This window comes from Peromyscus leucopus, chromosome 8b, assembly GCF_004664715.2.
Source record: "Peromyscus leucopus breed LL Stock chromosome 8b, UCI_PerLeu_2.1, whole genome shotgun sequence".
Lineage (NCBI taxonomy): Eukaryota > Metazoa > Chordata > Mammalia > Rodentia > Cricetidae > Peromyscus > Peromyscus leucopus.
The window spans coordinates 85,587,418-85,611,328 of NC_051086.1; the positions used below are offsets into that span (position 1 = coordinate 85,587,418).

A 23,911-nucleotide genomic window follows, 5' to 3' on the forward strand; every position below is an offset into this window, starting at 1 on the left:
CCCCGTTTGCTCTTGACATACCAATCTCTTGTTGTGTTCATATTCCTTCTTGACAAGGGCAGTCAGGAGGTCATGCCTTCTCAGGGCTTCTTCTATCTTTAAGGTGAACACAAAGCAAGGTTAACAATGCTGTTCAAGGACATGCTCTCCCGTGTGTATTCCTATGCTTACACTTCAAAGGGACAGAGCTTACTTGATCCTGGAGCTTCTTTTTGGATCGGCCTTCTCTCTGTGCTTCTCTTTTGAGTTGTTCAACCTGTGCAATTTGCTGCTTCCACATTTTGGTCAGTGTTGGGTCAGAAACATAGAGAAATGGAAACTGTTCCAACATCAGGGGCAGAAGACTGTATTCATTTACTTTCACTGTGCCAAAATGAGAAATGCTGTTCATCAGCCAACTTACTATAAAAGAATTCTCATCCCCACTTGCCTGTTAGATTAAGCTAATTTCAGGTGCTGGTCCTAAAAAGAACCATCTGGAGTGTACTTGATACTTCTGCATCCCTACTGAGGATGAAAAGCTCAATGGTTCCAACCCTAATCCTGAGGAATCCATCCGAACTCCTTAGCGGCCTTGGGGCCTGTGTGCAGATACTTCCTGTGTGTGTAAATGGAAGACACTCCAACTTCCTGGCAGGCACATGGTTAGAAGAAAAAAGCCCTAATGGGGTGTAGTTGGAAGCCTGGCATCTCACCTGACCTCGCAACACAGCTCTAACTAAGCAGCACCAACTGTCAGTGGCTGAGCAGGCCATCTGCTTGCCTTGGAGCATCACTTGCCTTTCACCAATTTCCAGAACAAAAAGGGTGACTAGAAGGAGTGAACAGAGGCTCCTGCTAGAGCAACAGCAGGTGCCCGGCAATTCTTTTGGTGTCCATAGATGACTCACTCCATAAGGCACCTCATTTAGGAGTTTGGTTCTGATTACAGAAAAACCCAGCCGTATGGCAGTAATACCAGAAGGGCCTTTCTGCAGCTAACTGGTGGCTAGATGTCCGTTTCCAGCAGCCTCTGGAATACAGCACGCACATCCAGAGGCTGCAGTTGCCATGAAGGACACTGGAGGCTCTTACTTGGAGCTGCCTTGCTTGACTTCAGGAGACCACCTTTTGGACTCGGAGCTGCCGCTTTTCTGGAGTAAATCTTCTGGACCTGACTCTGTTTTGGAGTTCCTTTAGGAATGGCTTCTCTGTGTGTTTTTTCCTTAGAGGCAGAGAGAAAAGGACAGAATGAGAAAGGGGTATGAACCCTCATCCAAGCACCTCACAGAGCACACTGACAACAGCTAACTCCCTCAGCCGACCGTCTTCCTAATCTCTTTTCTCTCACCCCACAAACTGGCTTTCCCCACTTTCATAACCATAGTCCCAAACCCTAAATATAACTACAATTTTTTCACGTGCCACACTGACAGCCTTTTTTTCTCAGTATATTAAAAAACTCACTGGGTGGTGGTGGTGGTGGTGGTGGTGGTGGTGGTGGTGGTGGTGGTGGTGGTGGTGCACACCTTTAATCCCAGCACTTGGGAGGCAAGCCAGGCAGATCTCTGTGAGTTCGAGGCCAGTCTGGTCTACAGAGTGAGATCCAGGACAGGCACCAAAACTACACAGAGAAACCCTGTCTTGAAAAAAACAAAAAAACCTCAAGAGGCTGGAGCGATGGCTCAGAGGTTGAGAGCACTGATTTCTCTTCCAGAGGACCTCAGTTCAATTCCCAGCACCCACATGGCTCATAACTGTCTGTAACTCCAGTTCCTAAGTTCCTGAAAGCCTTACATAGGCAAAACACCAATGCACATGAAAAAATAGATGAATATTAAAAAACCCTCAAATAATTCCACAGTATGTTTTTATACTTCTGTCTTGCTTTCATTAGCATATCAGCATAAGCACCCTCCACCCCATTCAGGTCAGGAACCACCTTTCCCCTACCTACTCCAATTTATTTAGAGACAGGGTCTATTTAGTCTTGATTATCCATCTATCTACCTATCTATCTATCTATCTGGAGATGGGGTCTATTTAGTCCTGATTGTCCTGCAATTCACTATGTAGACCACACTGGCCTCAAACCACAGGGATCCCCCTGCTCCTGCCTCCAAAGTGCTGGGATTAAGGGTGTGCACCTCCACCCCCACCTGGCAACCATCTTTCGAAGGCCAGAGAGCAAGGACTTGGGTTTCTCACAGTCAACTACAGAGGGCTTGGAACCCTGTCCTCCCTTCCTCCCCTTGGTCACCCAGATCCTATTTTAACCCCTTACAAACTGGATGCAAGAACCTCTGAGGCCAAACAAGGTTTAGGCAGAAGGAAAAACTAGTCCTCTTTGGTCCCATTTCTTCTTCTGTCCAAGCAGCCTGAGGAAATCTACATCTTGAACGAAACCCTGCCTTCTAAAGCCAGTGACGCGGGGCCTGCTGGTCCCTTGTGCCTTTAGTCATCGCTGCACTTTTCACTGTCTCTGCATCTACTAGAGCTGGAGATTTTACCCACTGTTTCCTCCTCCTCCTCCTCGGCACTTATCCCTCGAAGTCCAACGTTCTCTTGAACTTTATGTTTTCTTAGTTCCCGTTCAAATGCTTCAGTTAATGCCTAGAAAGAATAGGTCATATAATACAACAGTTGTCAGAAACTTGTGCAAATAGCAATGAAGGGGGAAAATTACTCTAGATTCCTACTGTAAAAATACCAAGTTCACTCACTTTTCCCTAAGTTCCTTTTAGGCTGCTTCATAAAAATACATTGTGCTAACAGATATACTCCGTACATAAAATGCAGCTGAATACATGGTTTTTCTTTTTACTATTTTCATAGTTTTATAAAAGTTCATGCTGAGTATAACTATCTATGTATGCCTCAATCACTCCCACCTTGTTTTTTGATACAGGGTCTCTTACCAACCCTGGGGATCAGACTCCAGTCCTCAGGCTACACAGCAAGTATCTGCCCATCTCAAAGCCCTGAGGATAACTATTTTAAGACATAGGAATTAACTCCAGTTTTCACCATTTTAAATACAACTACGTTATAAAAATCCACTATGCCAGGTGGTGGTGGCGCATGCCTTTAATCCCAGCACTTGGGAGGTAGAGGCAGGCAGATCTCTGAGTTTGAGGGCAGCCTGGTCTATACAGCAAGCTCCAGGACAGCCAGAGATAGAGAAACCCTGTCTCAAAAAAACAAAAACAAAAAACAAAACAAAACAAAGAAACACCACTACAGCAGACAACCAAGTATTCTAAAATCATGCATTTCAAAGGTCTATTCCACCGTGGCATCTTCCCTGGTAATGATACCAGGAATGATGGAGCCCTTTAATTTAAATTTTTTTAACATTTTTATGTGTATCAGTGTCTTGCCTGCATATATGTCTGTGCACTGTGTGTCTGCCTGCCTAGTACTTGTGGAGGCCAGAAGAGGGTGTCGGATCCACTGGAGCTGGAGTTACAGACAATTGTGAGCCGCCACGTGGGTGCTGGGAATCATCTGAGTCCTCTTAAAAGCTGAGCTCCCAGCCACCACCTTTAAGGAGTGACTTTCTCTTCCCACTGTATCTTTCCTAACTCTCTTTACCTATGACTTCTTCCTAAAAATACCAGGCCACACCCAACTCCTCTTTCTTCATCACCAAACACTAACCAGCTTCTTTCTTGAGGATTTCATGACGATCTCTAATGGGGACATATCCCATGCACTCTATTCCATAATTCTCTGCCATCCATTCAACCCAGGCACAGTGGACGTCCCTCAGGTCTTTGGTCAACGGTGTGTGCACATCCTAGCGTCTAGCTAGGGAATGGTATTGGCATGCCACCCAACTGCTGTCAGAAGGAGGGCGTACCTTTGCCTGAACTCGGCGGGCGTCTGTTCCTTTAGACTCGTGCTGCTTTTTTCTCTCTCTCTCTGATTGTCTGTGTTTGTTTACTGAAGATGGCGACAGCGAATGGGACCTGTGGGGTGCCTTTCTGTACATGGAAAATCCTGCAACACAGAAAAGTCATTTGCCATTAGTTCCTTGCAGTCAGAAATGTTAAGCTGGAAACCAAACAACTGCTCCTTATTGAATCTAAAGAAAATGAGAATGTCAAGCTAACGTGCTAAATGAATTCTCGCCTAACATGTAACTGTGTGTCTAGTCATACCACGTCAACGGACTGTTAGGGCTGGGGCGGGGGAGTGCTTGCTGTCTAAGCCTGAGTTAGATCCCCAGCACGCATGGAAGAGGCTGGCTGTGACAGAGTATCTCTCGCTCAGTGGCTGGCCAACCTTGCTAGATCTATGGGTTCCTGGTTCAGTTAGGAGAACCTGTCTCAAAATACAACATGGAGAGTAACTGAGGAAGAAACCTGATGTTGATCTCTGGCCTCCACATGCATGCACAGACATGTCCACATGAACACTACACCACACACACAAATATATGCTGTTAAGTACATCAGCACTGCCTATTCAGCTCTGAGTTGATTCTGCATGTGGAATCTATGCTATGCATAAGGCTCTCTGGAAAGTAAGAGCCCTTGGTCATACGGCAAGTGACATGTGGGCTGTGTGTTCACTAGTCTTCTACCTGTTCAGGTCCTGAGGATGGAATGTAAACATAGACACATCGCTTCCAGCATGCTAACACAGCTAAACACTGCATCCTCTAATGAGCAGTAACCCTCATTATGCTAATGGGCTCACTGTGGGTTCAGCTATACAACAGCTCAAATGAAGGAACTGGATCTTTAAATAGCAACAAACATTTCCTAAGTAATGTTAACAGAATAAAGCAAGTTTGCAGAATATATAGTATTAATGTAAACGAGGAAGAAAATGTGTATCTAGACAAGTAATATATAAGCTGTGACAGTAGAGAAATATCAGAAACAATACCAACTTGAGTTTGCTATTATTTTTGATCCTTATATAAAATGAAACTGCCATTAACACATGGAGCTACCTGCGACGTTATCACAGACACCTCATTCTAGGCCTCTCTGGGTTGAGTACCTGGTCGAAGCTTCTTCGGTCCGTACTCCATGACGCTGTCACTGTGCTGCGACAGTCTTTCCTCCTTTCCACTGTGCCCCTCTTCATCTCCGGCATCACCATCTTTACCATCAGTCTTGCCTGTTGCTCGATCACCCAGGGCACTTTTTAACATCTGTTGAGAAAATCCCTTCAGTGTCTGTCCTTGACCTCAGTGGGCAGTCAAGTGGAAGAGAGCAGGCCTTGAAAAGCTGTCTGCACAGTCACTAGCCAAACTGTTAGACACACTTATGCACAAGACCTACAGCTTGGATTTCATCTACTTTGTGTATTTTGAGACAGGATTTCATTACGCAAACCAAGCTGGCCTGGAACTCAAGGTCTTCCTTCCTCAGTCTCCTCAGTGCTGGGATTAGAGGCACGGTGAGGGCCTGCTTTATAGTAACATTTAAAGCATGGGCAGGCACACTTTCGATCTCAGGTAGGAGAATTACAAGTTCAAGGCCAGCCTGGCTAGCATAGGAAGTTCTAGACTATCTAGGGCTACATAGTGAGACTCTGTCTTAAAAAAAAAAAGAATGGCTATCAGTGCTATAGATCACTGACCACTCAATCTCAGTAAATTTTACAGAAGTCACACAGGTTTAACACAACCATTCAATGTTGTTACTCCACTATTTGAGAACCTTTGATCCAATTTTATACCACATCTGTTTTTGTGACAAAGGTGTGTATAGACAGATCTAAAAATGATGGTTTAACATCATTACATTAAGTGACTCCATTGTCATCATAATTCAATAAGATGTAGACAAATCCATGCCGTATTTGGTTTCAGAAGGAAGGGGAGGGCCGCTGTTTGTGTCTTTCCTGCTCGACTTGCAGAACTTTTTAACAGTACCCAGCACGTAACTCATCCCCAACACCCAAGCCCAGGTTCTGTTCCCGCTGGGATCAGTGTCTACTCAAAGACTAGCCACAGAAATCTCAACCAGGATTAAAAGCCAGACTTGCCCAGTCTAGTTCAAAGAGCCGCTGAGAGAGCTTCTCTGAGACCTCATGCAGTTCTTGTTCTGTTAGCCACTTCCTGGCCTTCTGAGGGGAAGACGAATACGCTGAGGGGGTCACAACTCTGGTTTCATTTCTGTAATAAAGTGGCCAATGACAATTAACTGCCAAGGATACACTACTTATTTCAAATTGACTAATACACGGTTTAACAAATACTTCATATTGGTTCTCAAACGCTAAATCTGCAAATTATACGCTTATTTTTAAAAACATATTTATTTATTATTGGGGGAAGTGGCTGCATTGGAGTATGTCTCCATCCACGTCTCCATGGGTTCCAAGGATCCATCTCAGGTGCCCAGGCATGGGCAGCAAGCACCCTCACTGTAAGCTGTCTCTTCAGATCCCTTTACAACAGACAGTAAGCATGAGCCCACAGCGATTACCTTTTCCCTTCAGGAAGCTTCCTTGTCCGGGGGCTTTGAGTCGGAGTCAGACATGTTTCCCATTCATCATCTTTGGATAATGTGGAAGTTAAGACAACTTTATGATCTGGTTCCTAGTCAAACAGAGAGAGGTGGCTTGAGACACTGAGGTGACAGCTCAGTCAGCACCATGCTTGCCAAAGAAGCAGAAGGACCCATGTTCAGTCTCCAGCACCAAGACACCAAGAAAAACTGTCCAGAAACACTCAAAGATGGAACCCTGCAAAACAGAAATGCTCAGCCTTTCTAACAGCTTACTGCTTAACCTTAGAGGGCTGGGACTGCAAGCTTATGTCACCACAGCTGTGGGAAAGCAGCACTCATTTGATGTTTCATATCTCCAGTAATTTCACTTCATTATCTCTCTCTTCAATTGGTTACTTTCACATAAATATATATTTGTTTTTCAAGACAGGTTTCTCTGTGTAACAACCCTGGCTGTCCTGGAACTCACTTTGTAGACCAGGCTGGCCTCTAACTCAAGAGATCTGCTTGCTTCTGCTTCCTGAGCACTGTGATTAAAAGTGTGTGCATACCTGGTACCATTATTTGCATTTTTAAATAATGAGATTATTCTTTATAGATCTATCCCAGCACATATATGCCTGGTTTTCTCAGGAAGTTAGGGACAAGATGACAATATAAAAAAATGTTTGTTTTTTTTTTCCCAAGGAGAGAGGAAAATATAGACCAAGATATTAAGTGTTTTATACTAACCAGTGAGAATATGGATGGATTATTCTTTCCTTTCTAATTTGTAAGAACTGAATTAGGGATCTACAACTTGGGGCCAGATCTCTTAGGCCTGAGTTCAAACTGACTGGACAGTTGCTGTGTAGCCTCAGACAGGACGTTCGTTTGCTTGCCCAGGTCAGCTTTCCCACAGAAGCACAGCGTCTCCTCACAGGAAGATATAGGGGTCAACGTATTTCTTTAATTGAAGAATGCTTTTACTATTTTGTATATGTGGGTGTTGGGCCAGTGTGTGTGTGTATGCAATACGTGTAGGTGCCTTCAGAGGCCAGAAGAGGGGGTCTGATCCACTGGGACTGGAGTGACAGACAGGTGTGAGCTGTTGTGTGGGTGCTGGGAGTTGAACCCGGGTCCTCTGGAGAGCAGCCAGTGTTCTTAACCACTGAGCCATCTCTCCAGCCCACCCACCCCCCTTTTTTTTTTGCAGACAGGGTTACTTATAGCTAAGGATGAATGTGAATTTTAATCTTCTTGCCTCTACACTCTGGGGATGATAGGCATGCACCACCACACAGGGTTTACACAGTGTTGGAGATGTATGTTTTCTAGACGGGCACTCAACTAATTAGGATACATCACCAGCCTACTGAGGTAAATTTTAAGTATGATGCACCTTTATTCCCAGCACTTGGGAGGCAGAGGCAGGCAGTTCTCTGTGAATTTAAGGCCAGCCTGGTCTCAGTGAGTTCCAGGACAGCCAAAAAACAAAAGAAAAAAAAAAAACTGATTTTTTTTCTTTTCTGAGAGGGTAACACTATGTAGCCTAGCCTGGCTTCAAATTCCTAGTGATCCTCCTCTTAGCTTCCCAAGTGCTATGATGACAGGTATGTGTCTTTGATGAATGTAATGTACTAGATAACCACTCTATGGAGACTTAGTAGATGGACTTCTGGGGCTGGCGGTATAGACCAGTGGGACTCTGTGTGCTCAGCATGTATGGGACTCTGGGTTCATCGCCAGCAGCAAAGGTAAGAAATATGTGGGCTTCTAGCCAGTTATAAGAAGACCTTTCCACTTACCACAGAAAGTTCCGAATGCTCTCCAGAAGTCAGTGCAGACGAGTAGTAACTTGAACGGAGGTATTCCTTCCCTATGGGACAAGGTGCTCGAGGCTCAGAAGGATGGTAGGGAGGATGTAAGGGAATGGCGGCTCGGATTGGCTCACCTAATTTCCTGGCACTTGTAACCATACTCACAGAAGGGGTTTCTGCTGCTAAGAGAAATTCAAGTGGATCTCACGATGGAATCCTTGAAAATGAATGGTTTTACACATACACATACAAACATTCACACATACTAAGGGAATCTGTGTGTGAGAGGCTGGGGATGGACTTCTTATATAGGCAAGCACTATTCCACTGAGCTATAGCCCCAGGCCAGGAATGACTATATAATTTGTTTTGTTTTTGAAAGAGGGTCTTACTCTACAACAGCCTTACTGTCCTAGAATTCACTCTATGTTCTGTCCTCTAACTCTGCACAGCAATCCACCTGCCTCAGCTTCAAAAGTGCTGAGATTACAGGCATCGGCCACCAGACACATATTTTTAATTTAATTAAAACAGAGCACATGGGCTGGCAAGATGGTTCAGCAGGCAAAGGTGCTTGCTGCCAATCCAAATGACCCGAGTTCAGTCCCAGGACCTACAGTGGACAGAGAACGCGAACTTCTCCCAGCTGCCCTCCAACCTATATCTGGGCACTGTGTGTGTGTGTGTGTGTGTGTGTGTGTGTGTGTGTGTGTGTGTGTGCGCACTTTTGTAATCAACTACAGCCCACAACAACTCACCTTCAAAAGTTGTCCCATTCTTGGATCGAGAACTTGATGAGACAGGGTCCAACACTGCCCCATGTGCTTCAGTGCCCAGTAAAACTGAAACGTTTCTAGTCTGCTTGTCCATGGGGTTCTGAGCACCTAGGAAAGAGAGTCAGAAAGCTCAAGTTTTAAGCTATCAAAGTAGTTTGCTAGATATACTAAAAGCCAACAGGAACACCATGTTCAAAAGATATTTGTCCCGACTTCTCAGGATACCAATTCCCTTTAACAACTACCATGTAGTCAGAGGCAATTCTCCACAGCCCGAGTCAGTTTTTCAATGTTGTACTACTTTGCTTTAGAGAAACAGGTGCCAGAGATGTAGAAACGCTGCCGTATGAAGTCAGGGTTATGGCTAGTACCTGTACCTAAAACTTAGGGTTCAGAAATTGCAGCCTGAATTTGATGTCTGTGAGAGTGAATGGCGGTTAGCTGACATTTTAATCTAAATGTAAAAGGAAGCTGCCCCTTAATCCCATGAAACCCAAACACCAGACCCAGTCTTTTTTTCTTGTTCTTTAAGTTTTAATTAAAATTTTAGCTTAAAAATTTTCCCTTAATTGTATTGATTACTTTAGAACTCTACCTATAATCTGAAAACAAGTAACAGGTTGTATAGCCCACATCTAAGATGCTTGGGACCAGAAGTGTTTACGATTTCAGAAATATGTAATATACAACATGATCTTTATTAGAGGGAGGACCCAACTGATTCATGTTTCATATATGTCTTAACACACAACCTAAAACAGTTTTAATGCTCCTAGACTTGCTGACTTGTCATTGTGGTCATATTTGGAATCTTTTTTTAAAGTTTTTCTATATTCTGTTTGTTTGTTTTTAGACGGGGTCTCTATGTAGCTCTTGCTGCCCTGAAACTACATGTAGACCAGGCTGGTCTCAAACTCACAGAAATCCTCCTGTCTCTGCCTCCGGAGTGCTGGGATTAAAGCATATACCACTATACCTGGCCAGTTTTTCTCTATTCTTGAGAATTTTATATATGTATTTCTCTTATTTAGGATTACCAGTGCTGTGATGAACATGATAACCAAAAGCAACTTGTTGAGGAAAGGATTTATTTCACTCATAGTTTCATATAACAGTTCATCATCAAAAGCAGTGAGGACAGGAACCTGGAGGCAGGAGATGATGTATAGGCCATGGAGGTGTGTTGCTTACTCAAGGTTAGGTTTAGGGTTCTGATGGCTCACTCAGCCTGCTTTCTTATAGAACCCAGGACCACCAGCCCAGGAGTAGCTCCACTCAAAATGGGCTGGATCCTCCCCCATCAATCACTAATTAAGAAAATGTCCTACAGGCTTACCTACAGCAGATCATATAGAAGCATGTTCTCCATTGAGACTCCCTCCTCTCTGATAACTCTAGCTGTGTCAAGTTGACACAAACTAGGTAGCACAGTATACAATAAAATATGAACATGGTACCTCTGCAACTCCTGAACTGTTTATATTTTCTTCATTTCTGTGCACAGGGTGCCAAGGTGTGCATAGGAAGATCAGAGAGTAACTGGCTATTCTGTGGGTCCTTGGGAGAGAACTCGGGTAGTCAGGCTTGGCAGTAAGGCACCCTTACTGGATGAGACATCTGGCTGGCCGCAGGTTGAAATTTTCCACTTGTAGCACATCAGTACTCAAAAAGTTTCAGACTTTGCAGCCATACAGTTTTCATGGCATCTGAGATCATATGGCCCATTCTAGACTCCCCACCCACCCCTCCTTCTTTTGGCCTGCTGCTGTTCATTCAAGCATGACTCTGGGATCAGAGTATGTATTAATGCTGACGGGGACTACAGAGGCTTTAGTCCAATCTTCTCATTTCACATTGACGAAAATCAAACTCAGGACCTTATCCAAAGTCACAAAGCCCACAGCTGTGAGAACGAAGGCCTCTTGATTCTACCGTTTTTTGTTTTTTTTTTTTTTTTTTTTTTTGGTTTTTTCAGACAGGGTTTCTCTCTGAAGACTTGGCTGTCCTGGAACTCACTCTGTAGACCAGGCTGGCCTTGAACTCACAGAGATCCACCTGCCTCTGCCTCCTGAGTGCTAGGATTAAAGGCGTGTGCCTCCACTGCCCAGCTATTCTACCTACAATAACCTTTTCATTCTTCCATTCAAAAACATACTTACTGTGGCTGACAATTTGCCAAGTTCTGACAGGCTAAGATAAACAATAATTGACTATACATTCTACCAATTTATCTTGACACACAGACTGTAAGTGCCATGAAAGCAGGCTCTGTGGCTGTTCTGTTTCCACTCCGTCACCAGCGCCCGGCACAGGGAAGAAGACACCGATCAGCATTCGATGGGTGAGTGTGACTTGGCTACTTTTCCAGGAACTCGGAGTTTACCTAACAGACTGCAACTTTCCATGCAGTGTATGAATGGTGTTAGGGAAATACAGCACAGGAACATGGCCGTAGAGACTGGCACAGGTGGAAGAGGCTGGGCACTGGAACACAAGCCTGCCCGGAGGAGGAAGGACAGATGGAGCAACGGGACAGCAGAGAAGAATGCCAACTAAGGTAGACTGGGAGGCAGAAGAGGGAGAGGAGTTGCTGAGGCCCAGCAGGGTGCACAACTGGAGCCTGAGAGGCAGGCACTCTGTGTACAAGCAATAGATGGTTCAACGTGTGGCGGAAACAGTACTACCAGGAGTATGAACCTGTCAGTTCAAACCATGGAAAAGTAAGTGAACCAGTACAGAAAATTGTCATTGAGTACTCCAAAGGTGTGACTAAGCTCAAAGCTGCATCCATAATTTGTGGGACAAATTCTATGTCTCTCTACATGCACTTACTGTGCATGAGCCTGTGATCTCCTCACACAGCGATGTCCGATAGCTCTGTTCCTATTTAGTGGGCAATGGTGACAGTCTGTGACTTCAATGCACATGTTTAAATGGGGCTCTACTCATCTCAACTTTAAGTTGTAGGAGTCTACATTTTTGTGCTGCATGTTGAAAGTTTGTCTACTCACCATTACTTCTCAGGGAAAAGGTATGTGCAGTGTCTCCAAGCCTGATGACTTCACCTGTGGATTCCACTTCATCTTCATCCCAGGCAGGCTCGAAAGCATCAGACAAGAAGGAACACCTGAAAAAGGTCTCTCACTCACTATGGCCTGTTTGCCTCCAGAGAGCATTTCAAACAGTGACTGTGGGCTCATAAGCATTCAGACTGCTCATCCCAGGTGCACAGACTGGGGCTTTGGATGGAGCCTGACAACTTAGTGTTTGCCTACAATGGTCCTTGGTTTATTCCCAGAAAGGAGGGAAGAAAATTACATTTTGCCTCTCATCTGTTTGCTTTTGATTGTTCTATGCAAGGTGGAAACGGTTTTGTGTGTCAAGGATGAAAAGGATAGCAACACTGGTGAATCTAAGGCTGCAGGATTATGGAATCTGGGCAAGGCTTTACTTTTGCAGAAAATATTCTATTTTTTTTTTTTCAGACAGGGTTTCTCTGTGTGTCCAGCTGTCCTGGAACTCACTCTGTAGACCAAACTGACCCCAAACTCACAGAGATCCACCTGCCTGTGCCTTCTGAGTGCTGGGACTAAAGGCATGCACCACCACCAGCACAACAAAAAATTTTAAGGGCTGGGGATAAAGTTCATTTGGTGGAGTGCCAGCCTAGCATGCAGAAAGCCCTGGGTTCCCAGGACAGAATAGAACTGGACATAGTGGGGGCTGGAGAGATGGCTCAGAGGTTAAGAGCACCGACTGCTCTTCCAGAGGTCCTGAGTTCAATTCCCAGCACCCACATGGTGGCTCACAACCATCTGTAATGAGATCTGGCACCCTCTCCTGTATACATAATAAATAAATAAATCTTAAAAAAAAAAAAAGAACTGGACATAGTGTTGCATGCCTATAATCCTAGTACTTGGGAGGTAAAAGCAGGAGCATCATAAATTCAATGTGGCCCATCCTTGACAACATACTAAGTTCCAGACCAGCCTGAGCTACAAGAATCTCAAAAAAGTTTTTTTTTTAAATCTCGAATAGTTTCACTTTTGCTCTTTTTGTTTTGTTTTTAAATCTAATAATGAAAAAAGTCATAAATTTCATGAACTGGGCATGATAACAAAAACCAGCACGAGGCGAAGGGCAAGGGAACAGCTGTGAGTCAGAGGCCAGCCACTGTGGCTACACTGTAAATTCAAGGCCAACCCAGTCTACACAGTCAAACTATCTCTTAAAAAATGAGGTAGGGGCTGCATGTAGTGGCTCATGTCTTTAATCCCAGCACTCGGGAGGCAGAAGCAGGTGGATCTGAGTTTGAGGCCAGCCTGGTCTACAGAGTGAGTTCCAGGACAGCCAGGGATACACAGTGAAACCCTGCCTTGAGGAGCAAACAAGCAAATAAATCTGTAACATTTTGGAGTTGGAGGCAGGAAGATCAGTTCAGTCATGCTCAGCTACACAGTGAGTTCAAGGCCAGGCCAGGCTACATAAGACTCAAAAAGAAAAGGGAAAATTGATGATCAAGGGAAAAATTAAAAAATAATAGGTAGTTAAAATGAGAATTAGCATTAAATTATTAAATAGAGTTCAAGGGTCTTAAAACTCCCTCAGAAAGGTAGGAAAGTTAGTAAAATGTTCACATTAGCTTTTGGAGGGGACCATTAGTGTATGCAGGGCTTAATCTTACAATGATGAAATTCACAGGCATGGCACACTACCTCCCAAAAGACACTTTTCTCCATGATGACTTGGACTCCTTGACACTTTCTAGCTCCTCTACAGGTTCTTCTCCATGAGAGTCTTTAAAATACTGTTCAGTTTCACCTGTTTAAACATGATAAAAACGAACGGTGAGTTGATACACCAGCCTGTCCTGAGTCAGAGTGAACCAATAAAGAAGCCAAACAAGCCATCCCCCTGCAGTGAATCTCCTGAAAAATGGGGAAACAAGCACAGGGCTTGCACAACGAGGTGGCCAGCCAGTTACAGCAGTGCGTTATTCCTGCGTGCGTGCGTGCGTGCGTGCGTGCGTGTGTGCGTGTGTGTGTGTGTGTGTGTGTGTGTGTGTGTGTGTGTGTGTGTGTAGGGCATGCGGGAGCTGGAGTACGCAACACAAGTGTGGAGGGCAGAGGACACCCTGGGGAGCTGCCCTCTTCTTCCCTGTGGGTTCTGGGTGGGATTCAGGTTGTCAAGCCCGCGTGGCAAGTGCTTTTACCTCCGGAGCCTCTCCCCAGCCCCACTGTTAAAGCTAGGTTCTCACATTTTACACCTCATCTGTACAGGATAGCTGAAGTAATTAAGGAAGTCACCACAAAAGCATGATTGTGCCAATAAATTTTAGGTTCCCAGACAACAATGCCTTAGGCTAAGAGCCCATACCAGGGCTTGGATGAAAACTTCCATCTTTTGCTCTCCACTTCCCCCAGTGACAGGATGAGTCCAGGAGATAGGTGGATGAAGCCTCCGGTGAGCAGAGTTCTGCATTCACCCCCTTTTGTCTACCTCCACATTCATGAAGGCTCATTTCAATACCATTTGCTGACACTCATGTTCACTTGCTCTTTGCTAACTATTTCCACTGAACTTTCACAATCTTTGAAAAGTCAACAGGTTGAGAGCTAGGTGTAGCGGGGCACACCTATAATCCCACACTGGCAGGATTGTGGAAGGAGGGTCAGGAGTTGAAGGCCACCATTGGCTACTCAAGGCCCTGCCTCAAAAAAAAACAGGATGAAACAAAAGCTTAGAGAACATCAGCAACAGAGCAAGGGGGAGAACTAAGTAGTGACCCGCAAGTCTGCCCTCCAATCCCTCATCCTTCAGTGGTAAACAATCCTAGGTCCCAGGTGGAGGCTGCCCTACACAGCTTATATGACCAATGACAGTAGACATTTGTTTCCCGTTAATGTTAATTGCAACTTTGAAGAATCTGATCAGCTCCAGGTAACACTGCCAAATACAAACACTTTGGAACTGTGTAAGTGAAACGCAAACCTTAGAAAATGTTGTCTACCTAAGGTGCTGTCACAGAGAGGAACTGCACTGCACAACTCTCCCCAGCACAACTCAACTCACCATCCACTCCCCTGAGACTATTCCTATTCTTCAGCCTTCTATTAGCATGTACTCACATGAGAATCTCTCAGTTCTGTGCTCCTGCTCCATCCCTGTGGTGCTTTGAATAAGAATGGCCCCCATAGGTTCATATATCTAAGTCACCAAGGAGTGGCACTACTTGAAAGGATTAGAAGGATTAGGAGGTGTGGCCTTGTTGGAGGAATAATATCACTGGAGGTGGGCTTTGAGGTTTCAAAATCCCATGCCAAGCCCAGTCTCTCTTCTCTCCTTTCTTTCTCTCTCTCTACTTACAGACTAGGATGTAGCTCTGAGCTACTACTTCTCCAAGACCACTCCTGCCTGCTGCCATGCTCCCTGCCATGAAATAACAGACTAAGCTTCTGAAACCGTAAGCAAGCCCCTAATGAAATGCTTTCTTTTATAAGAGTTGCCAGCCAGGCAGTGGTGGCACACACCTTTAATCCCAGCACTTGGGAGGCAGAGCCAGGCAGATGGCTGTGAGTTCCAGGCCAGCCTGGTCTACAGAACGAGATCTAGGACAAGCACCAAAGCTACACAGAGGAAGCCTGTCTCAAAAAACAAAAAAACAAAACAACAAAGAGTTGCCATGGTCATGTCGTCTCTTCACAGCAGTAGAACACTAACTAGACAGTCCCCACTGCCCTCCTCAGCCAGGCACCTCATCATCCCTACTCCCTCAGTCAAGCATTAAATTGTAGGGATCACTCTCACCATTTTATTTATTTATTTATTCGAAGGGATCACTCTTACCATCTTATTCATGTATTTATTTACTTATTTGAAGGGATCACTCTTACTATCTTATTCATTTATTTATTTATTTATTTGAAGGGTTTCTCCAGGCACTCATCACTTATTCATTCATTCATTTATTTGTTTATTATTTGTTTATTCATTTATCCAAGCACTCGTCATCCCTACTCCCTTCAGTTAAGCATTAAATTGTAGGTGTGGTGGTGCTGTGTCCCCCCAATATATTGTGCACCCTAATAAACTTATCTGGGGTCAGAGAACATAACAGCCACTACTAGATAAACATAGAGGCCAGAAAATGGTGGCACACACACCTTTATTTATTTATTTATTTTTAAATGTATTTATTTATTATGTATACAGCATGTATGACTGCAGGCCAGAAGAGAGCATCAGATCTCGTTACAGATGGTTGTGAGCCACCATGTTGCTGGGAATTGAACTCAGGTCCTCTGGAAGAGTAGTCAGTGCTCTTAACCTCTGAGCCATCTCTCCAGCCCCAGGCACACACACTTTTAATCCTAGCCTTCTGGAGGCAGAGATCCATCCGGATCTCTGTTAGTTCAAAGCCACACTGGAAACAAGCAGGCATGGTGACACACACCTTTAATCCCAGCACTTGAAATCTCATGTCTTGCTTGGGAAAGACACATGCCTTTAATCCCAGGAAGTGATGGCAGGAAGCAAAAAGGTGTATATAAGGCATGAGGACCAGGAACTAGAGCTTGGTTAAGCTTTAGGCTTTGAGCAACAGTTCAGCTGAGATCCACTCAGATATTATCTATCTATCTATCTATCTATCTATCTATCTGCAGGGTTTCTCTGTGTAGCCCTAGCTGTCCTAGAACTCACTCTGTAGACCAAGCCAGCCTCAAACACAGAGTGCTGGGATTAAAGGAATGTGCCACCAGCTGGCTGCTCTCACCATTTTAATTATTCTTGATCTCTTTACTTAAGAGTTCCTGCCTTGGGCTGGAGAGAAGGCTCAGAGGTTAAGAGCACTGACTGCTCTTCCAGAGGACCTGAGTTCAATTCCCAGCACCCACATGGTGGCTCACAACCACCTAATGAGATCTGGTGCCCTCTTCTGGCCTGCAGTCATACATGCAGATAGAATATTGTATATATAATAAATAAATGAATCTAAAAAAAAAAGTTCCTGCCTCTTAACCGTGTTACTTTTTTTTTGTTTTGTTTTTTGTTTTTCCGAGACAGGGTTTCTCTATGTAGCTTTGCGCCTTTCCTGGAACTCACTCGGTAGCCCAGGCTGGCCTCAAACTCACAGAGATCCGCCTGCCTCTGCCTCCCAAGTGCTGGGATTAAAGGCGTGCGCCACCACCGCCCAGCCCCGTGTTACTTTTTAAAAAGACAAAAAAGGGCCATAATGGGTCAAGGTGCTTATTGCCAAGTCTGCCAACCTGAGTTTGACCCCCAAGACCCACGTGGTGGAAAGAACCTACTCCACATGCACACTGTGGAGAAGATGCCCACACATAGTTAAGTAAAAAAGAATATAATAAAAAGAATTTTCAAAGCTACAGCACATCCAAATACCTCCTGTTAACCCTGAGTAAGTTCCACCTGCCATCCACTAACAACTTTTATGTTTTATTAGAAACATTTAGAGCTGTCTCCCTGACTGAAGTACAGGATTCTTTGAAACAATAAACATGGCATGTGGCTTTCAACCTCCTGAAGTACACACAATAGCATTTATCATGCATTACATTCAAAATGCCTGAAATAAAGACATTTCCAGTGTGCCTCTATTGCCTTTACATCTTTTTAGCTACTGACTAAACACAGGGCACTCTGACTAGAGTCTGGAGACTGACTTCCAGTCCACAGTCTCAGCACAGGTCTCACTGACAACAGCAGGATTTGGAAGGAGGAGTGTAGCCAGGCTTTTTAACTTGTATTAGAATTCATGTTTATTACTATTTCTGCTAAAACTCTGTTTAACTCTGCAATACAAGAACAGGTCATCTATTATTCCATCCATTGCCAATAGAATCATTTATTCTTAAGTTGTTAAACTGTAGCTTCTTGCTGGATATGATAGTACATGCCTGTGATCTTAGCACTCCAGGGGCAGAAGCAGGCCGATCTCTAGAGGCCAGCCTGGTCTACAAAGCGAGTTCCAGGAGAGCCAGGGCTACAGAGTAACGCTGTCCTGAAAATCGAAACAAAACAAAACAAAATCCAAGGTCACCCTCAGGTACACAGTGAGCTCAAGACTAGCTTAGATTACATAAGACCTGTGTACCCCAATGTCCCAAAAAAGATATAGCTTCTTCTTCCACAATTATAAATAACAATGCAAGGAAGATTTCAAACACTTAAGTGGTCTAATATTACTTCCTTAGGATTAGTTCCTAGATACAGAACTTATAAAGGTAAGAAAATGAGTTTAAACTATGGCAATATTGGTCTTCATTAAAGAAATTTCACAAGATAAGTCTGAAGTGAGTTGCTCAAAGAGTAAGATTAAAAATATTCAGGCTGTCACAAAATGCCAGTTTAGGCTCAAGACTGATGACGTACCAGTTCTCCCTGCTGATGCCTCAGCAACATCCTCACTTAGGATGCACGACAGCAGTTGTGACAGGAAATTATGGAACAAGAGATTTCATGTAATAAGAGGACAATAAATAATTCAACTATAAATTCAACTTTCTATTATTGATTAATTGTAGTTTAAAAGCCACATCCAAGTTAGCAAAGAATATAATGGATAGACCGGCCACACTAGTGGAAGCCCATGAACTGGGGACTGGTGGCTGTGGAGCCCCCATGGGACTGGACTAGGCCCTCTGGATATGGAAGATGGTTGTTTGGCTCAAACTGTTTGGGGGGCACCCAGGCAGGGGGATCGGGATCTGTCCTTGATGCATGGGCAGGCTTCTGGAATCCGGTGCCTGTGGTGTGACACCTTGCACAGCCTTGGTGCAGTGGGAAGGACCTGCCTAGGCTCAGTGAGCTGGGCTCTGCTGACTCCCCATGGGGGACCTCGATTTGGGGGATGTGGGGATGCAGGGTGGCTTGGGAAAGAGGGTGGGGGGGGTGAGTAGAAAATTTCTTTTTTTTTTTTTTTTTTGGAAAATTTCTTAATAAAGAAAAATGAAAGGAAAAAAAAAAAAGAATATAATGGGTAGTTTCTGGCCACTCAGAACCGAAGGAACTGGACATTGATTGTGTCATTTACCAGCTGACTTGTATTAAAGACTCTGCTTCCTAAGAGCAGTGGGCAAGCTGGGCTCCACTCTTAAACTTACTTTTGTTGTGAGACGTTTCACTGATGTGCTCTGTCAGATACTCCAACAATCCATCAAATATTTCTAGGAGATTCTTGATAGATTCCTTATCCCCTTTTACTATGTTTTCTCCTAAACAGAGAAGACACAGATTTTAAGACATTTAACAAGGAAATCAGAAAGCCTCATTGTTGTGGAATATTACTTTAACTATGTAAAGGTGTGTTACACTTGTTTATACTGCATTTGTTTAACGATGTAAAGATGTGTTCCTTTGCCTGCCTAAGGCATCTGATCGGTCTAATAAAAAGCTGATGGGCCAATAGCTAGGCAGAAGAAGATAGGGTGGATCTGGCAGGCAGAAAGAATATGTAGGAGGAAGAATCTAGGCTCGGAGGAAAGGAGAGAACAAGGGGAAAGAGAGGGAGACACCTGTAGACAGACAGCCAGGCAGCTGCCAGCCAGACTGACACGGAGTAGGACAGACACAGTGAAAGAAAAGTAAAAAGTCCCAAGGCAAAATGTAGATGAAAAGAAACAGGTAAATTTAAGTTATAAGAGCTAGTGGGACAAGCTTAAGATAAAGCTGAGCATAACTAATAATAAGTCTCCACGTCTTTGAGAGCTGGCTGGTGGCCTAAAAGAAAGCCTGCTACACCTCATAAACCTTCAAATGAATATATATGAATGCTGTTGGGGAATACACGTGTAAGCTAACCAAGAAAAAGCAATTATAAATATCAAAAACATCCATTTCCTGCTGTGTGATATATCAGAAGAAAGAAGGGTTGGGGGAGCCCGAGTGTGGTATTTAATCATTCACTGGCACATTCCTTTTTCTAGCAGCAAAGTAACGGCCTCTAGGATAGCAGTTTTCAACCTGTGGGTCAGGACCCATTTAGGGGTCTCGTATCAGATAGTTACATTACAATTCATAAGAGTAGCAAAATTACAGTTATGAAGTAACAACAAATATAATGTTATGAGTGGGGGGTCACCACCACATGAGGAAGTGTATTCAATGTCACAGATTAGGAAGGTCGAGAACCACTGCTCTAGGGAAATGGCCACCAAAGGAGAAAACAGCAGAGAACTTCCCAGTAGCTAGGGAAACGGAAGAGCAGGACGACTGTGGTACCTGCTTATGGAGGCTGCACTGTGAAGTTACCATAAACAAGATGAACAAGTTGTTGGGATGCTCCCATCAGGAGTAGTTGGTAACATTTATTTACTCTGTGTAGGTTGAACCATTTTTCCTTTTCCCCCTCTTCTTGAGACAGGGTCTTAGTTATCCCAGGCAGGCCTCAAACTTTCTAAACAGTAGAGGAAGACCTTCAATTCCTCCTCTTCCTCCTCCTCCCAAATGCCGGGATTACAGTCACATATCCGCATATGGCTTAGACAGTACTGGAGAGCAAAGGCCCTGCTTCCTGCATACTAGGCAAGCACGCTCAACTGATTTCTACCTCTACTTCCCAGAAGTTAATCTTTGGAAAGTCTCTAGTACAATGCCTGGCCCAGAAGAGACCACAGATAAATGTTAAGGTGGAATATTGAGAAGCGGGCAGGTAAAACATGGACGCTTGACCTCTTTAATGTCATCTAAAGTGGATTCTAATCAACAGCAAGTCTGGATGGAACTTCCCTCCCTGTACTGTCTGCCCTTTGGGAAATTATGCCGGGCATCAAAAAAATACAGCAAAGGCAGACTCAAAACCTGTTATTTGAGAATCTAGCCCATCTACTTTAGCCATGACATAAAACAAAACCAAAAACCCGATTTTCCTCGGCTGCTGGAAAAATGGACAAAGTTTGACAGACTTTTTAATTTTTTAAATCACAAGCTAGAAATCATGTTTTCAAGTGCTATGTTTTTTCTGGCTTAAAATCTGTGTGCCCCAAGGGCATACACAGACGTCGCCGTTTCCAGGATGGGGAGCACATAATACCAACCCAGCAACTAGACTGCCAGCAGAGTGCAGAGCTGCATGGTGGGGAAAGAGCTTTAACACAGACAGAGGCAGGAAAACGCTGCGCTTCAGTTGACCTCAAGAGGTGAGCGGATCTGCAACTTTTCATGTGCTGTGCTCAGGGCAGCTCTGTACTAAAACCTTCCCAAGCAGGTGTTTTCATAACCTTGCTCCACTATGTTTATAGAGCACAACTGCCAGGCTTGTTCATGGAAACTGGGTCTGTAATCCCAGCACTAGAGGGAGGGGACGGGAGGACTGCCAAGTTTGAGGCCAATCTGAGCTAACCAGTGAGACCAGTGGTCTTACACCAGGCTACAGTTTGAGAGGCTGTCTTTAAAAAACAAAAACAAAAAAGCTGGGTGGTGGTGGTGGTGGTGGTGGTGGTGGTGGTGGAGGAGGACACCTTTAATCCCAGCACTTGGGAGGCAGAGCCAGGCGGATCTCTGTGAATTTGAGGCCAGCCTGGTCTACAGAGTGAGATCTAGGACAGGCACCAAAACTACACAGAGAAACCCTGTCTCGAAAAACAAACAAACAAACAAACAAAAAGAACCCCTGAAACAAAAAAGGAGCTAGGTGTGGTGACACACAGCTTTAATCTCAGCATTAGAGATGCAACTGGATCTCTGAGTTCTAAACCAACCAAGGATACAAGTGAGGCTCTGTCTTAACAAACAAACCAGCAACTGTCCTTACTCAGATGATAAAGTAATTCTACTGAGTTGCAAGAACAAGAATTAAAATATAACAGTGTATGGCTCTTGTCATTTTATTAAGAAATATAAATGACCTATCTTAACATTTAACTCCTTGGGGAGTAGTGGCACATACCTCTGATCCCAGCACTCAGGAGGCAGAGGCAAGTGGATCTCTGTGAGTTCAAGGCCAGCCCGGTCTACAGAGTGAAATCCAGGACAGCCAGAGTTATATAGAGAGAACCTGACTCTAAAAAACAAAACAAAATAAAAAAGAACAGAAAAACATTTACCTCCTTGAAATGTCCACTCCTTTTTTGTGATTAAAATACACTGTGAAGTTTCTACGATGTCCCCTGTCACTAGCTTGAATCGTTTACTCTTACTCTCACCCATCAGTCCGCAATTAGGAATACATGCCGTATGTTTTGTTCTGAACGCAACACAGCGTACCCTATATTATTTAGGAAGAAGCTTTCAAAAATAGTTTATATCAAATTGTATCTGTGTCTGTGTGTGGTGCTAGAGACTAAACCCAAGGTCCCCTACCCTCGAGGCAAGCACTCTACCAATTAAATTACATCTCCAAGTGTTTTAAAGAGATAACACAGTTCAAAATTAAATTTAAAAAAAAAAATCTTGGGGGCTAGAGAGATGGCTCAGGGTTAAGAGCACTGACTACTCTTCCAGAGGACCTGGGTTCAATCCCCAGCACCCACATGCCGGCAAAACACCCATACATACAAAATAAAAATAAATCTAAACAAAAAAAATTAAGTTTTAAGCCAGGTGTCGTGGCACACACCTTTACTCCCAGCACTTGGGAGGCAGAGACAGGTGGATCTCTGTGAGTTTGAGGCCAGCCTGGGCTACAAAGCCAGTTTCAGGACAGCTAGAACTGTTACACAGAGAAACCCTGTCTCAAAAAAAAAAAAAATTATTTAAAATTGCTCAAGAAAAATTCTTATCCCCTTTTCAGTATTCATGATGGTCTTGTTTGATGCCATCAGAGAAATGTGTTTCTACATATTCTTCTAGAAAGTCTTCCTGAATGCAATCAAGTACAGACAGATTTTTTTCCACATTTGTTCTAACAAATGTAGCATGTGCTATTACCATCAAAAAGATATATTCCTCTAATGCAGTATACACTGAAGATTGTCTTCTGTAATGTGAAATTGTGTATTAAGAATATCCTCATCTGGGCAGTGGTGGCGCATGCCTTTAATCCCAGTACTCAGGAGGCAGAGCTAGGCGGATCTCTGAGTCTGAGGCCAGCCTGGTCTACAGAAGAATTCCATGACAGCCAGGGCTACACAGAAAAACCCTGTCTCAAAAAAACAAACTACTACTACAAAAAACAAAACAAAAACACACACTCCCAATACCTTTCCAACCCAGACTAGCACAGACTTAATGTTCAGTTTTCCAGGGCTCTCATGGCACACTAATTGTTGTAGCTCAGTCTTAGTTTTCCTGTTCAGACTTGGCTAAACAATAGCTAACATTCAATTAAAATATATAATTATCTGATGGGTAAGTATACACTAACCTGTTATGTGAGACAAGCTGACCTGAAGGTAATCCAGAGCTAGTGAATCAATCACTGCTTGTACATTGTGGGCATCATCTTCTTGACTCCTGGAAATAGCTATGAGGTCTGTGGGGGAGGGAAAGTCGCGTCATTTTAGATCATTTATATTTGTCATATATATGTGTCTGTGACTAGGCTGGTGAATAAAATCCACTGCTACAAAACAACTCAAAACAGGATTTATAGATCCTAAACTCTATGTGCTAGAGTCTGTACTGACTATTTATTAATTTGAACTTATTTTTCAATACTCTCTATATATAAAATGGTTGAATATTTTTCACCCAATGTATGAGTATATTCTATGGATGCACCATATAAAGGAATAAACAGAGGTCCTTATATTCAAGGCATTAAGATAGTCTAATAACAGCAAGACTGGGTATGATGACACATGTCTATAATCTCAGCACTGGAGAGATTGTAGCTACATTATGAGTTTGCAAGTACACTGGTCTATATGACAAGACTTGTCTTAAAAAAAAGCAAAAAGATACTAAACCCCTAACTATGGGC

The 23,911-nt window shown here is 43.8% G+C and overlaps 1 protein-coding gene across 2 annotated transcripts in view; it reads right to left on the reverse strand.

Annotated features, from left to right (window-relative positions):
• Positions 1-23,911, reverse strand: part of Cep95 (centrosomal protein 95) — a 30,238-nt gene that overhangs the window by 3,208 nt on the left and 3,119 nt on the right. The window contains exons 3-16 of one of the 2 annotated variants that reach the window (XM_028865201.2): positions 23,354-23,461; positions 19,155-19,265; positions 13,746-13,851; positions 12,039-12,154; positions 9,010-9,135; positions 8,240-8,433; positions 6,429-6,541; positions 5,986-6,115; positions 4,993-5,146; positions 3,842-3,981; positions 2,494-2,592; positions 1,075-1,204; positions 194-363; positions 22-96 (exon numbers count right to left, since the gene is read on the reverse strand). In XM_028865201.2, coding sequence (XP_028721034.1) covers positions 22-96; positions 194-363; positions 1,075-1,204; positions 2,494-2,592; positions 3,842-3,981; positions 4,993-5,146; positions 5,986-6,115; positions 6,429-6,541; positions 8,240-8,433; positions 9,010-9,135; positions 12,039-12,154; positions 13,746-13,851; positions 19,155-19,265; positions 23,354-23,461 — 1,772 coding nt within the window. The remainder of the gene's footprint in view (positions 1-21; positions 97-193; positions 364-1,074; positions 1,205-2,493; positions 2,593-3,841; positions 3,982-4,992; positions 5,147-5,985; positions 6,116-6,428; positions 6,542-8,239; positions 8,434-9,009; positions 9,136-12,038; positions 12,155-13,745; positions 13,852-19,154; positions 19,266-23,353; positions 23,462-23,911) is intronic. The other variant, XM_028865202.2, reaches the window with a different exon arrangement.